The sequence below is a fragment of the Sus scrofa genome, chromosome 10 (assembly GCF_000003025.6).
Source record: "Sus scrofa isolate TJ Tabasco breed Duroc chromosome 10, Sscrofa11.1, whole genome shotgun sequence".
Taxonomy (NCBI): domain Eukaryota; kingdom Metazoa; phylum Chordata; class Mammalia; order Artiodactyla; family Suidae; genus Sus; species Sus scrofa.
In genome coordinates this window covers 26,134,641-26,147,585 of record NC_010452.4, presented here as the reverse complement: position 1 = coordinate 26,147,585, position 12,945 = coordinate 26,134,641, and the positions used below count along the sequence as shown (strand labels likewise).

At 39.9% G+C, this 12,945-nt stretch overlaps 1 protein-coding gene across 4 annotated transcripts in view; it reads left to right on the top strand.

Moving 5' to 3' along the window:
• Nucleotides 1-12,945, top strand: part of ERCC6L2 (ERCC excision repair 6 like 2) — a 152,741-nt gene that overhangs the window by 117,174 nt on the left and 22,622 nt on the right. For all 4 annotated transcript variants that reach the window (XM_003357697.5, XM_021064595.1, XM_021064594.1 and 1 more), the window contains one exon: nucleotides 1,103-1,269. In XM_003357697.5, the coding sequence (XP_003357745.4) occupies nucleotides 1,103-1,269 (167 nt within the window). The remainder of the gene's footprint in view (nucleotides 1-1,102; nucleotides 1,270-12,945) is intronic.

Genomic DNA, 12,945 nt, shown 5'->3' with positions numbered 1-12,945 from the left:
CTTGTTTTCTCATGATTGGCAATTCTGATTGAGAGAGGTTTGAGCTCAAAACAGCACAAGTGTTGAAGGTCATAACTGAGGTTCATTGCCAGAGCTGTTAGGAGATTTTATAGACCTCAGTTCTAGCCTTCTCTTTTATGACTGCAATTTAAAAGTAAATTATAGGTGCCTAGAAGCAAAGTAATAAAAAACATAGCTATTTTTTTAAACTTCTTTCAGATAAAAGCTGTAAGTTAATTTTTTCATTTCCTAAAAACCTCCAAATCTTGACATTGTCTGGGCGTAAGTACAGAAAAAGACAGTATACAAACAGTAAAACTTAACAAAGCCAACCAAACCAAACTCCCTGGTCATAAACCCTATGCTCCTGCTTCATCATTGTAATCGAGTACATGTTTAAAGGAGCAGATGAGACTAGCACTGCTCTTTAATTTAGTAAACAGTTTTTTAAGTCAACAGAGACAACAAATTCATAGAGACAACCTGCCACTGTGACTTTCCTCTTGGCCCAAACCCTCATTTCAGGGTTAAATCTAAAACTTGTTACCTAATCTCAGGAGTGGATTTTTTTTTGCTTTTTTTGTTTTTTCTTTTTTGTTTTTTTGTTTTTTCCTTAGGGCATATGAAAGTTCCCAGGCTAGGAGCCAAATCGGAACTGCACCTGCCAGCATACGCCACAGCCACAGCAACATGGGATCCGAGCCGCCTCTGTGACCTACACCACAGCTCATGGCCATGCTGGATCCCGAGCCACTGAGCGAGGCCAGGGATCAAGTCCATATCCTCATGGATACTAGTTGGGTTTGTTTCCATTGTGCCACTACAGGAACTCCCAGAAGCTCTTATATTAATGAGAGGTAAAAGTCATTTTTAATTTAACCTAGACCAATGTATTTGAACATTTTCTCCTTATTAAAAAAAAAATACTGTGATATTGACATACAGATGAATTTTTTTTTTGAAGATTAAAAATAGAATAAGCATAACCTGTATTGAATGTGCTACTGATCATTTTTAAAGTATACCTTGGACCATGAGACAAAGTATACTTTATCTTGCTTCCTCATGAGACATCACTTAATAAACCTCAATTCCCTCCTAGATGGTGTTCAGGAAGTGGCTTACATTCACTCAAACCAGAATGTGATTGGATCAAGCAAAGCTGAAAATCACATGAGCCGATGGGCAGCACGCGATGTATTTGAATTGAAGCAGTTTTCCCAGCTTCCCGCAAACGTGGCCATTTGCACTTCTAAGGAAGAACGTAGGGTAATGTATCTTTGGATTTTTTTTCTCATTTTCCCAGCAGTTCCTCAATAGGATCTTCTCCCTGTACTCCCTCAAAAGTACCAACAAGACACAAGTGACACACAGATAAGTGTGAAAAACAGAATTTCATTCGGGGCGCTATATTCACCGAAGATGTTTTATACTAAAAGACAAATCTGTATGTAAATGCCTCAAAATGTTGAGTTGCTTAATAATTTCCCTCAGTGAAAGTTTGAGGAATCTGAGGGACTCATGCAGTTAAATCAAAACTGCTTCGCAGAGTTCCTATCATGTCTCAGTGGTGAACGAACCCAGCTAGTAACCATGAGGTTTCAGGTTCAATCCCTGGCCTCGCTCAGTGGGTTAAGGATGCAGCATTGCCATGAGTTGTTGTGTAGGTCACAGAGGCAGCTCAGATCCCGAGTTGCTGTGGCTGTGGCATAGGCTGGCGGCTACAGCTCTGGTTTGACCCTAGCCTGGGAACCTCCATGTGCCGCGGGTATGGTCCTAAAAAGACAAAAAAAGACCAAAAAACAAAAAACAAAAACTGCTTCTCTCACATGGAGAAAGGAAAGTATATCATTAGAGTTCCTCTGAAATTATTCATCTAAAATGAAGACACACCCCAAAACTAACTTCAAATAGAATTTATATTTTTAACAAAAGGGTTTTTATAATGTTAAGAGTAATACTCCTATGAGCTCATCTCATCTAAAATTGCTGTTATATAGAAATAAACCTTATATAGAAGTGGTATTTTATTTACACACTTTTGTCAAAAGCTTTAGAAAAAAGTTTTCTCTTCTTTGGCTTATTATTCTTTCTGAATTCCTCAGAGCTAAGTGTCTGCAGAGTAGTTTTTCTACCACTTTATATACAGAAGTGAAAAATGCCTATGTACATAACAATGCCTCTGTTTCAAGTTAGCGCAACTTTTAATAATTAAAGGGGGAAACGACTCTGAACTGTCAAGCTATCTTCATTTATTTGTGCCTTCTCGTCTAGTCTGACGGAGATTTTGAATGGTCTTAATAAAATCAGAATACACAATGGAATACAGGATGAAGGAAAATATAAATTAAAAAAGAAGTTCAAGAGTGGAAGAAAGTTAGAATGCAGATATATTGGGTATACTGTATTTAACCAAATGTATAGGTATTTTTTTAAATGACAAATTTGATTGTGTTTCCCGGCAGACAAAACCAAGGAAGGAAACCAATGTATTTAGTGTTCTGTCAACTAGTACCTTTGGAAATGTTGAGCAATTTGGGTGGTCAAATGACTGAGGGTCCCACTGGTATGAATGTCTAGAGACCAGGGACGCTAAATGGCGGTTGTTGGGGGCAGGGCCAGGGTTGGGAGATGGGGAAGCATCCCACATGCCAAGAATTGTTTTGCCCGAAATGCTGTGACACCCTGCTGAGAAGCACTGGGCTAAATGGTTGTCCTTAAGGAAAACAACAACAACAACAATGAAACAAAAATGGCTCTTCTAAGGAGGAGCAGATCTTTTCCTAGCACTTAATTTGATGGAAACTTGTCACGCAGAGTTTTGGGGAGGGGGATTTTTTTTGGTTTTTTTTTTTTAATCTTTTTTTTAAGGGCCGCACCTGTGGCATATGGAGGTTCCCAGGCTAGGGGTCAAATATGAGCTGCATCCGCCGGCCTACACCACAGCCACAGCAGTCGGGATCCGAGCCGCGTCTGTGACCTACACCACAGCTCCCGGCATCACCAGATCCCTAACCCACTGAGCGAGGCCAGGGATTGGACCCGCGTCCTCACTGATGCTAGTCTGAGTTGCCAACTGCTGAACCATGATGGGAACTCCATGTCACGTAGAGTTTTAAATGGGCATCACTAGTGAAGAGCCAGTTGTCTTGTGATATCCTTCCTTTAAGGATAATCATAATGTAATAGTAATTATGATACTAATAATAATGTAAAATTGAGCTTTGAAAGGCTGTGCTTTTAGCATTTTTCAATGTAATTCAAAGGCCCGATTCCAAAATGCAACTCACCAAAGCATTCTTTCTTGACCCAAGTGATACTGGGCGGGCTAAATTAAAGGTCCAGGCTCTTGCTCTTTTCAACCTAAAGAATTTAGTTGAGGACTATAAAAGAAAAACACACAGAGGCTGAGGCATAGAGAAAAGCAAAGAAGCCATTTATTAAAATGCAAAAGCACAAGTAAGCACTTGGAGAAGGATGCAGCTCTCTTCGCCAGTGAAGAACACCCCGAGGGGTTTTCTACCTCCCTTGTTATTTTGCTTTAGTTTGGAATATGCACTGACAGAATATTCACTGTCTAGGCAGGGCTATGATTTCACATGTTTACATCAGCTTCCGTTTTTGAACTCCTGTCTCCTGAAGCCATCACACACGCGCTCTAAAAGCCATTTCCCTTGTATTTTCCCTTGCTAGTCAAGCAGCATAGTGTATAGTGGTCATTTGCAGCCTGGGCATTTCTATTGCACATGCTCTGATGTGCTCTCTGGGTGTTCTGATCAGGCTTCCCTATTCAGGTGTCACAAAGTTTAGTCAAAGTTTATGTTCTTGTTGCTGACACTATTCCTCCATTCTTCATGGTCTCACTAAGTATAAATAAGGAGGGAGTTCCTGTTGTGGTGCAGTGGTTAATGAACCTGACTAGGAACCATGAGGTTGCAGGTTCAATGCCTGGCCTTGCTCAGTGGGTTAAGGATTCGGCGTTGCCGTGAACTGTGGTGTAGGTTGCAGACGTGGCTCGGATCCCGTGTTGCTCTGGCTCTGGCATAGGCCAGGGCTACAGCTCCGATTAGACCCCTATCCTGGGAACCTCCATATGCCATGGGAGCAGCCCTGGAAAAGGCAAAAAGACAAAAAAAAAAAAAAAAAGTATCAACAAGGAGATCGTTTTATCTCTTTACCCAACGTCTATGACTGAGGAGGCTGTCCTTGGACCCAGCACTGTCTTTCCTGTCTCATAATTCTGCCACTCTTTTAACATTCTCATTTGATTGAGGAGCACACCAGATCTCAACCAGTACTGTAGATAGCCTTTCCTTGGTAAGAGTGTTTATTATGGAGGATGAAGGGGTGCAAAGTGAGTTCCTTCATCCTTACACTAGCAATATCAGTAATTTTCAACCTTTTTCAGCCCCAGCCTTCTTGAGGTGGACAGCACAGTCTCATCAGAAACTGTCTCTTCACATTGATTTTCAGAGTGAGGTACATTTCTTCCCAGGAAACAAATTGGAATATCCAGCCCCTGTAATTTTAGTATGTCCTTTGAGGCCCTATATCTCCCCCATCACACATAGGTCAACTCTGTAGACCTTTTTGAGGGAATATGAAGAAGTCTGGTGTTTTAATGACTAAATCATGATGGGTATAAAATATTTAAGGGAAGTTTTAAAGCCACTAAGCAAGAAGTCCAATCTTATGCTCCCAATGCTAGCAGGCCATGAATAATCTCTATAAACATACTCATTTCAGTGACTAACTTCTTTTAACTCAATATCTGATACAGTAAAATAATTACAAAATGAGATTCAATTCCTCAGATTTGACCTATACCATTTAATACATCAGGTTAATAATATAGTTGTACTTTGGCCTCTTGAAAACTGTATTACCTACGTACAAAAATCACTTGAGGACGGTCTTATAAACTTACCATCAAAAAAGAAAGGTCTTGTCATGGGAAAATCAGAGTTCAAAATAGATAGTGATCATACATATTTATGACGTTCTTAGTTTTTCACTGACATCCACAACTAAACCTACTGTATTTTTGACACAAAACTGTAAGCCTGAGACCTAGCTCATAATTTCTTCCTTTTAGTTTAATTAGAAATAAATAAGAGAACTCATATAATGAGACTCATCTTTATTTCGTTGAATTCTGTAATCTTCTAGAGACAGCAGGAATTTTGATGGTTATAACATGGACTTTATTCAGAATGTCAGGTGGAATTATCACTCTACCTTATTCTTTCTGTGTGACCATGAAAGACTTGCTTACCTTCTCTGTGCCTCAATTTTCTCGTGCTTAAAAAAAATAATTAGGAGTTCCTGTTGTGGTGCAGTGGAAACAAATCCGACTAGGAACCATGAAGTTGTGGGTTCGATCCCTGGCCTCGCTCAGTAGGTTAAGGATGAGGCGTTGCTGTGAACTGTGGTGTAGGTGGCAGACGCGGCTCAGATCCGGCGTTGCTGTTGCTGTGGCTGCAGTGTAGGCCTGTGGCTACAGCTCTGATTAGACCCCTAACCTGGGAACCTCCATATTCCGTGGGTGTGGCCCTCAAAAGACAAAAAGACAAAAAAAAATAATAATACAAATAATTATACTTCTTACCTCACAAGATTGTTGTGAAGACTAAATGCGGTAATACCATATAAAATGCTCCAAATAGTACCTTACATAAAGTAAGCAGCCAATGAATAATAAATACTGTTATTGCAACCACTGGATAAGACTGATGTCAAGTCTTTAACTCCCCTAGAGGGTAAGGATCAACAAAGACAAATACTCTATAAACAGTTGTTTGTGACCATATTGAACTATGAATAAAAAAATGAATGATACTAGTCCATGTATGGCTTTAGACCTCCTTTAAAAAAAAAAAAAACAGGGAGTTCCCATCGTGGTTCAGTGGTTAACGAATCCAACTAGGAACCATGAGGTTGCAGGTTCGATCCCTGGCCTTGCTCGGTGGGTGAAGGATCTGGTGTTGTGGTGAGCTGTGGTATAGGTCGCAGACGCAGCTCGGATCCCGCATTGCTGTGGCTCTGGTGTAGGCCGGTGGCTACAGCTCTGATTCTACTCATCCAATTCAACCCCTAGCCTGGGAACCTCCATATGCCTCAGGAGTGGCCCAAGAAAAGGCAGTAAGACAAAAAAATAAAAAAGCGAACAAGAATGTTTATTGTAGAATGTTTTTCTTTTCCTTTCTTTCTTTTTTTTATGGTCACACCCCTGGGGCATGGCTATTTCAGGTTAGGGGTCAGTTGAATCTGAGCTGCAGCTACCAGCCTACACCACAGCAACACCGTATCCAAGTCATATCTGTGACCTTTGCAGCAGCTTATAGCAACGCCAGATCCTTACCCCACTGAGCAAGGCCAGGGATAGAACCCACATCGTCACAGAGACATCAGGTCCTTAACCTGCTAAGCCACAATGGGAACTCCATATTTTTCAGATTTTTTTTTAATGTAACTATTAAGTTTTTGCTTATGAAAACAAAATCACTCAGTATTTTATATTACTTTTATTGTATTAGAGTGGAAGTTAATAGTAACTTTTCTCTTTAAAGCTGATAGATTTATTTGCTGCTTAAATTCATCAGTTCAGGTGACTGCTTCTCATTCACCATATCTCCATAGCTGCTGACAGACGTTCAGATGAGTGAGCCAGCACTCTGCCATCCATCTAGTCCTTTGGCATCTCTACACGTAGTACTCCGGGTTCTCCTCATTATAATTCTCCTGGAAACCATAAACTAATAATGTCAAGGAGATAGAGTGATGGTGGTATCATTTTTCTCTGTACTAAAACAATATATAAAGATAATTAAATTAAAAATGTTCGAAGAGACTTTTAAAATAATCTTATCTCATAGATGAGATATTGATGTCATTTCAAAGCCATCTCACGGAATTTCTAGGGAAAAATCATTTATAACCACTGATTTCATTATATCTCATTGATAATACTTCAAAATCTTTCGTGAGTAAATCACTGAAACACAGCATTATCTTTAGAGATATGTATGTCACTCAGTGAGGTTTTGCAGCTTGCAGTGGTGGTGGGTGACCTGGTGAATTTGCCATTTTGGAAAAAATTTTAAGTGGTTATGGGGAGAAAAGAGAATAAACTAAGGTGAAGGGAAATGAAGTGAGATGAAGGCAAAAAGACTCAGCCATAGGGTTAGAGATGTCTACAACCCGGCTTCTGAAGTCTCCAAAAATCCCTAGACCTCCCACCCTCCAGTACAGTATCTTTCATCTGGGGCTCACATCCAGAATCTTTTTGATTACTGAAAATTCTTCTGAGTGCTTCACGTCTGTCATCAAAGTTTTATTAGAGACCTTTGTGTTTGAAAAGATTGTGTGTGTGTGTGTGTGTGTGTGTGTGTGTGTGTGTGCGCGCGCGCGCATGCCTGTGTGTGGTCTGTGTGTGTGTGTGTGTCTGCCGCCAGATGCAAATCTGTTGCCTCAATTCCTAAGAAAACAAAACAAATCCCATTTATTTGTATGAAGGCAACACAAGATTAACAGTGACTACAATATGCAAGTATTTTACTTTCCAAGGGATACTATAGTTGGGTCTCAGTGAGAGCCATTAACTAAATTGCAAAGGAATATAGTAAATGGAAAACTTAAAAAAAGAAGGAATGTATGTATACTCTGCAACCATAGATAAAATAGTATGGTCTTTTAGAACTTCTCAGTCATTTTGGTGTAATTATTAGTAACTAAAATGACAAAATCCATGAATCAAATAAAATTCAACTGTCTGCTAAGAAAAGTTCTAAAATAATCTCTTTTTTCCATATTTCTTTTGGTTTCTTACAGTTTAAACTTTTATAAATTAATTTCTGTTTGTAGAACATATGTGATAGATGTCTTAAAACCTCCTTCTCTTACAAGTAATTTTCTAATTACACCTATCAATTGTACAATGCGAGTTAAATAAAGTAAGAACTTCCTTTGCCTTAAATTGTGCTTGGCTATTTTAGAGCCATTTCTGAAGACAGCTTAGTTTAAAACATGTCTAATAACAAGAGGGAAAACCTGTAACATTTAGATTTAAGCCTAGACCAAAAGGAAGTGTTTGAAGCATTGGAAGAAACTGACAATGCCTTTATTAGCATTAATTTGTCCTTTTCATATATGGAAGTATGTCAGCAAACTTAAGCTATACCTGGGTGTGATAGGGTTCCTCATTTCTCAATCAGCTGCATGTTTTCAACTTGAAGTTTACTTAAAGTTTTCTGAAAAGAATTGTACAAAGACAGCATTCAATTAAGGATTAATCACTATGGCAACCGAGACTTGGTGACTGAAAGGGGAGGATGTATTCTCCCCTCAGTTTCCTGCCAGCTGTCATAGGCAACCTCTGCTGCCTGAGTCCAAGCCAGAATGTAGACTGGGACCAACTCGAAGACACTATATCTGTATTTTTATAAATGGGTACAAGTATCAGACTGTAAAAGAAGACTTAATCCCCTGAATTGGATGACAGACACTTGGCACTCTTACCAGTGTTTGACAGAGAAATAACGGGTCACTTTGTAGTAAAACCTGGATTAATAGTAAACCCTTCTTTATGTTATTGCAGTGTGGTGTAAATGAGAGAACTAAGCATGCCGTCAGCCTGGGGGCGGGGGCGGGGGTGGCACAGGGGAGAGTGCTTTTATGTAACCAGTGAAGGTTTAAGCACTCTCCAGAATACTGTAAATACAACATGTTGTCTTAGTAAGAACTTCTCTTTCTTGTATTTGCATTAGATTGGCATTTTGTAGATTACTTAAAGAAAGGATTTCTATGTGCTAGGGTGGATTTGATTGCAGTATGTTGACACAGCTTTTGGAGTCAGCAAGGAGGGATGGACTGTTTACAGTGAGCAGACTTTGGGGAGATAGAGCATTCCATTATCCTATTTTTCAGGATGGTGGATGGCATGATGGCTTAAAGTAATTGTGCACAAATGACTGGTTTATGAAGCAGTACAGTAAGTAAGGTTTATGGTTTCAGCATGTAGGGGAATTAACTCTTACTGAGTGGGATTTTTCCTGGTCTTAGTTTTCTTTCTATAGCTAGATGTTAATTTTATGGTATTTGTATCAGAAATTTACTCTTTTGGGAGTTCCCATGGTGACTCAGTGGTAATGAACCCAGCTAGTATCCATGAGGACGCGGGTTTGATCCCTGCCCTTGCTCAGTGGATTAAGGATCCGGTGTTGCCGTGAGCTGTGATGTAGGTCGCAGACGCGGCTCAGATCCTGTGTTGCTGTGGCCATGGTGTAGGCCGCTGGCTACAGCTCCTATTCAGCCCCTAGCCTAGGAACTTCCACATGCCATGGATGTCCCCCCCCCCCAAAAAAAAAAGCAAAAGCAAAGAAAAAAAAGAAATGTTCAAGTGATTTTAGTAGTGATCAGATTTTTTCAGTTGTTTGCATGTGTGTGTATGTGCGTGTATGAAATTATGTGGCCAGTGTTGGCATAAAAAAGGCTTTTATGCTTCTGTCCTTAGAACTAGGAATCATTCAGAAAGATGGCATGCCGTCTGTGAAGAGCACCTACCTAGTCAGAGGAAGGAGAATCTGTTAACTATAAACACATACACCTATTCCCTTCCTAGCTGGTGGCAATGAGAAGCTGTGACATTCTTCCTCACAGTGATGTTACAGGATTAATGGAGTAATGACACTGATGAGCTGATGTGTACAAAACACATTCAACTCCTTGCAAGAAAGGCATAAATTTTTACTATTGTAATTATAAGTATTGCTTATTAGTAGGGGTGGTGAGTGAAACTCTTTCTGTTATTCTCTGCCATGACCTGTTATTATTTTTGTTGTTAGAAGCACCAGTAATAGAATATGTTAGAATACCATACAAGATATATAGTCCAGTCCTCTAATTTTATAAATGAGGGACCCACTTTGAACTATGCCTGATTTATAAAAAAAAAATGTATTTGACAGGAATTATAAACTAATTTGACAATGGCCTGAACTGATAAAAATATTCTTTTCTTTTTTTATTAGGAAGTAGCTTGATTCTAATCTCTCCTTCTCATCATTGTTCCAACTGCATAGAAGATTGACATGGCTTCTTTGAACAATTTCTCTGTTTAGAATAGTTGGAAGATTACAAATAGTTTTAAAATAGCATTTCTTCAAATAATGCCTTCTAAGTAACAACATAGAAGCTTAGAGATATAAAGCCTCATTGAACTCTGATTGACTCCACCTAGTGACTTAAAGAATGTTAAGCATTTAACAGCCCTTTTCAAATTATGTCTTATCCCCCTATGAAAACCATGGTATCCATTGGACATGGCCACTTAATGGAACACCTATTGCCTTGTCATCTGAGAATCCTGCCTCTACACGTATGAATTCTGAATTCCTATGGGACGAATAAAGCACAATTATAAGGTTAGAGAATCATAGTATTTCAGAATTTGAAGGGTTCTTAGAAACCGTTTAGTGCAAATACAATATTTTACTGATTTTTTTTTTTCTTTGATGAGAGGTCCAACAGTGGCAGTCAGCTTGAATCCCTGTAGTCTCTTGAGCCTTCTCTCTTCTCTTGTGCTTTTCCCTCAGTTCCTTTGGTTTCTGTTTTGTTTTGGAGGTGTGACTTTCTTCTTCTACTTTACTTTTCCAATATGACACATCAGTCTAATTTTCAAAGATAACTTGCCTGTGAAATTACCCTCGCTTTCACAGTTAAACAAAAAATTCAGATGGACCGAGTGCACCTTTCCCTTTAAAAAATATTTGTTTAGGCAGGTAAAACTATCTGGACTCAAGAAATACAGTAAGACTCTTGGAAGTATCTACTCTGTCAAAGATTTGGCAACGGCATGATTTTTTAACTTTTTTTTTTCTCTTTCTTTATGTTTTTTCTCGACCAGAAGTAACCTTCAGCCTTAGTTTTCTAACCTCTCAGATCTCCAGACCTTTCTACCTTAACAGCATCTACCTCAGATGCCTCAGTCCTTCACAAAGCCTGCCCCAGTCCCTCCTCCCTAAGCTGGAAGAAAGCTGCCCTCCTTCTTACACTTTTAATGCCTCACCTGCTAGTACTTTATGTGGCTTATTGTTCTAACATATGACTTCCAAAAATGTATCACAGTTATGGAAGTATACATCTTTCTCTTCTTTTCTAGTCCTATCTCTGACTCACATTTGATAACTCTAGAGACCTAAAATAGTTATCGTGTGTATAACTGATGCTTTTTGAATAAATTTATGTTTTCACTTGTTGTCAAGTATGATGAACCCCATCACTGTGTTCTGAAAATTTTTAAGTGGTTTAAACTGGCTTTTGTATGAACAACTTTTCCCTGAAAAGTCTTTGGCAATGACTTGACATTTTTCAGAGCTACTACTGAATATATTTAATCAGCCCAGGGAAACAAGCCCTCCTTATCTGAATTAGAAGTATTTTCAGGTTTGCCTGGAAGTCATGGGCTTTGATAAATTTGCTCGGTTGACACCTTATCATCAACCGGCTGATCTTCCACTCCATGTGAACCCAGTTCAAGTTCTACTTCCTCCATAAACCCTCAGTCTTCAGAGATCACTCTATTCCAAGTTCTTTTCACACCCCATTCTCTATGGCAATCATCATTGTAGACATGGCAGACACCATATTATTATTTGCTCTCTTCTCATGTGTGTTACAAGCTGCTTAAGGATCCAGACCATAGCACACGCATCCATAAGTACCAGCACTCACCAACAAACAGCACAGAGTAGAAATTCAGAAAACATTTGTTTTGGGTAATTCAAGGAAGTACTGTAAGAGTTCCCGTCATGACTCGAGTAATGAACCCAACTAGTATCCATGAGGACGCGGGTTCAGTCCCTGGCTTTGCTCACTGGGTTAAGGATCCGGCATTGCCATGAGCTATGGTATAGATGGCGGATGTGGCTTGGATCCAGATTTGCTATGGCCATGGTGTAGGCTGGCAGCTGCAGCTCCAGTTCAACCCCTAGCATGGAAACTTCCATAGGACATGGGTAAGGCCCTAAAAGACCAAAAAAAAAAAAAAGAAGAAGAAGAAGAAGAAGAAAAAGGAAAGTACTACATAAGGGAGATTCCCCACAACGATTTTCACAATGAGTAAAGGCTCCCTAACTCTTAGCTCCACAAGTTAAAGGTGTTATAGCTCCATCTGTTAAAGATGGTATACTGGCAGATCGTGTAAAGATGTTAGTCATTTTATAGCAGCATAAATGCTGGTATTCTTCCTCTTCACTCCTTATCTCTCAGCTATTGACCATAGTACTGATATAGCAAACCCACTCATGAAGAGAGAACGTGGAGAGTGGTGTCCGAAGGTATCCCTACCCGTGCAAGACTTTGTGAGCTTTCCTCGTCTGGCAGTAACAAATCTGAACAGTCACTTTGGGGCGTAATTTTCCGTCTTCCAAAGTTCTGTAAAATACTTACTGCATTTCGGAGTGGTTAACGAATCCGACTAGGAACCATGAGGTTGCGAGTTCGGTCCCTGCCCTTTCTCAGTGGATTAACGATCCGGCATTGCCGTGAGCTGTGGTGTATGTTGCAGATGCGGCTCAGATCACGAGTTGCTGTGGCTCTAGCGTAGGCCAGTGGCTACAGCTCCTATTCCACCCCTAGCCTGGGAGCCTCCATATGCTGCTCGAGCGCCCCGAGCAATAGCAAAAAAAAAAAAAAAAGACCAAAAAAAAAAAAAATAATTACTGCATTTCTTTTCCGTAGCACATGGGGCCCATCTCAGTTTGGTGCTAGCCAGTTTTTCCAATCTCATTCCAAGACACTTATTCAGGATTCTTGACACTAACTATGGGCCAGGCGCTCTGCTAGATCCTAGGGATAGAAAGATGCAGGCTCGGAGTTCCCGTCGTGGCTCAGTGATAACAAGCCCAAGTAGTATCCATGAGGACGCCAGTTCAACCCCTGGCCCTG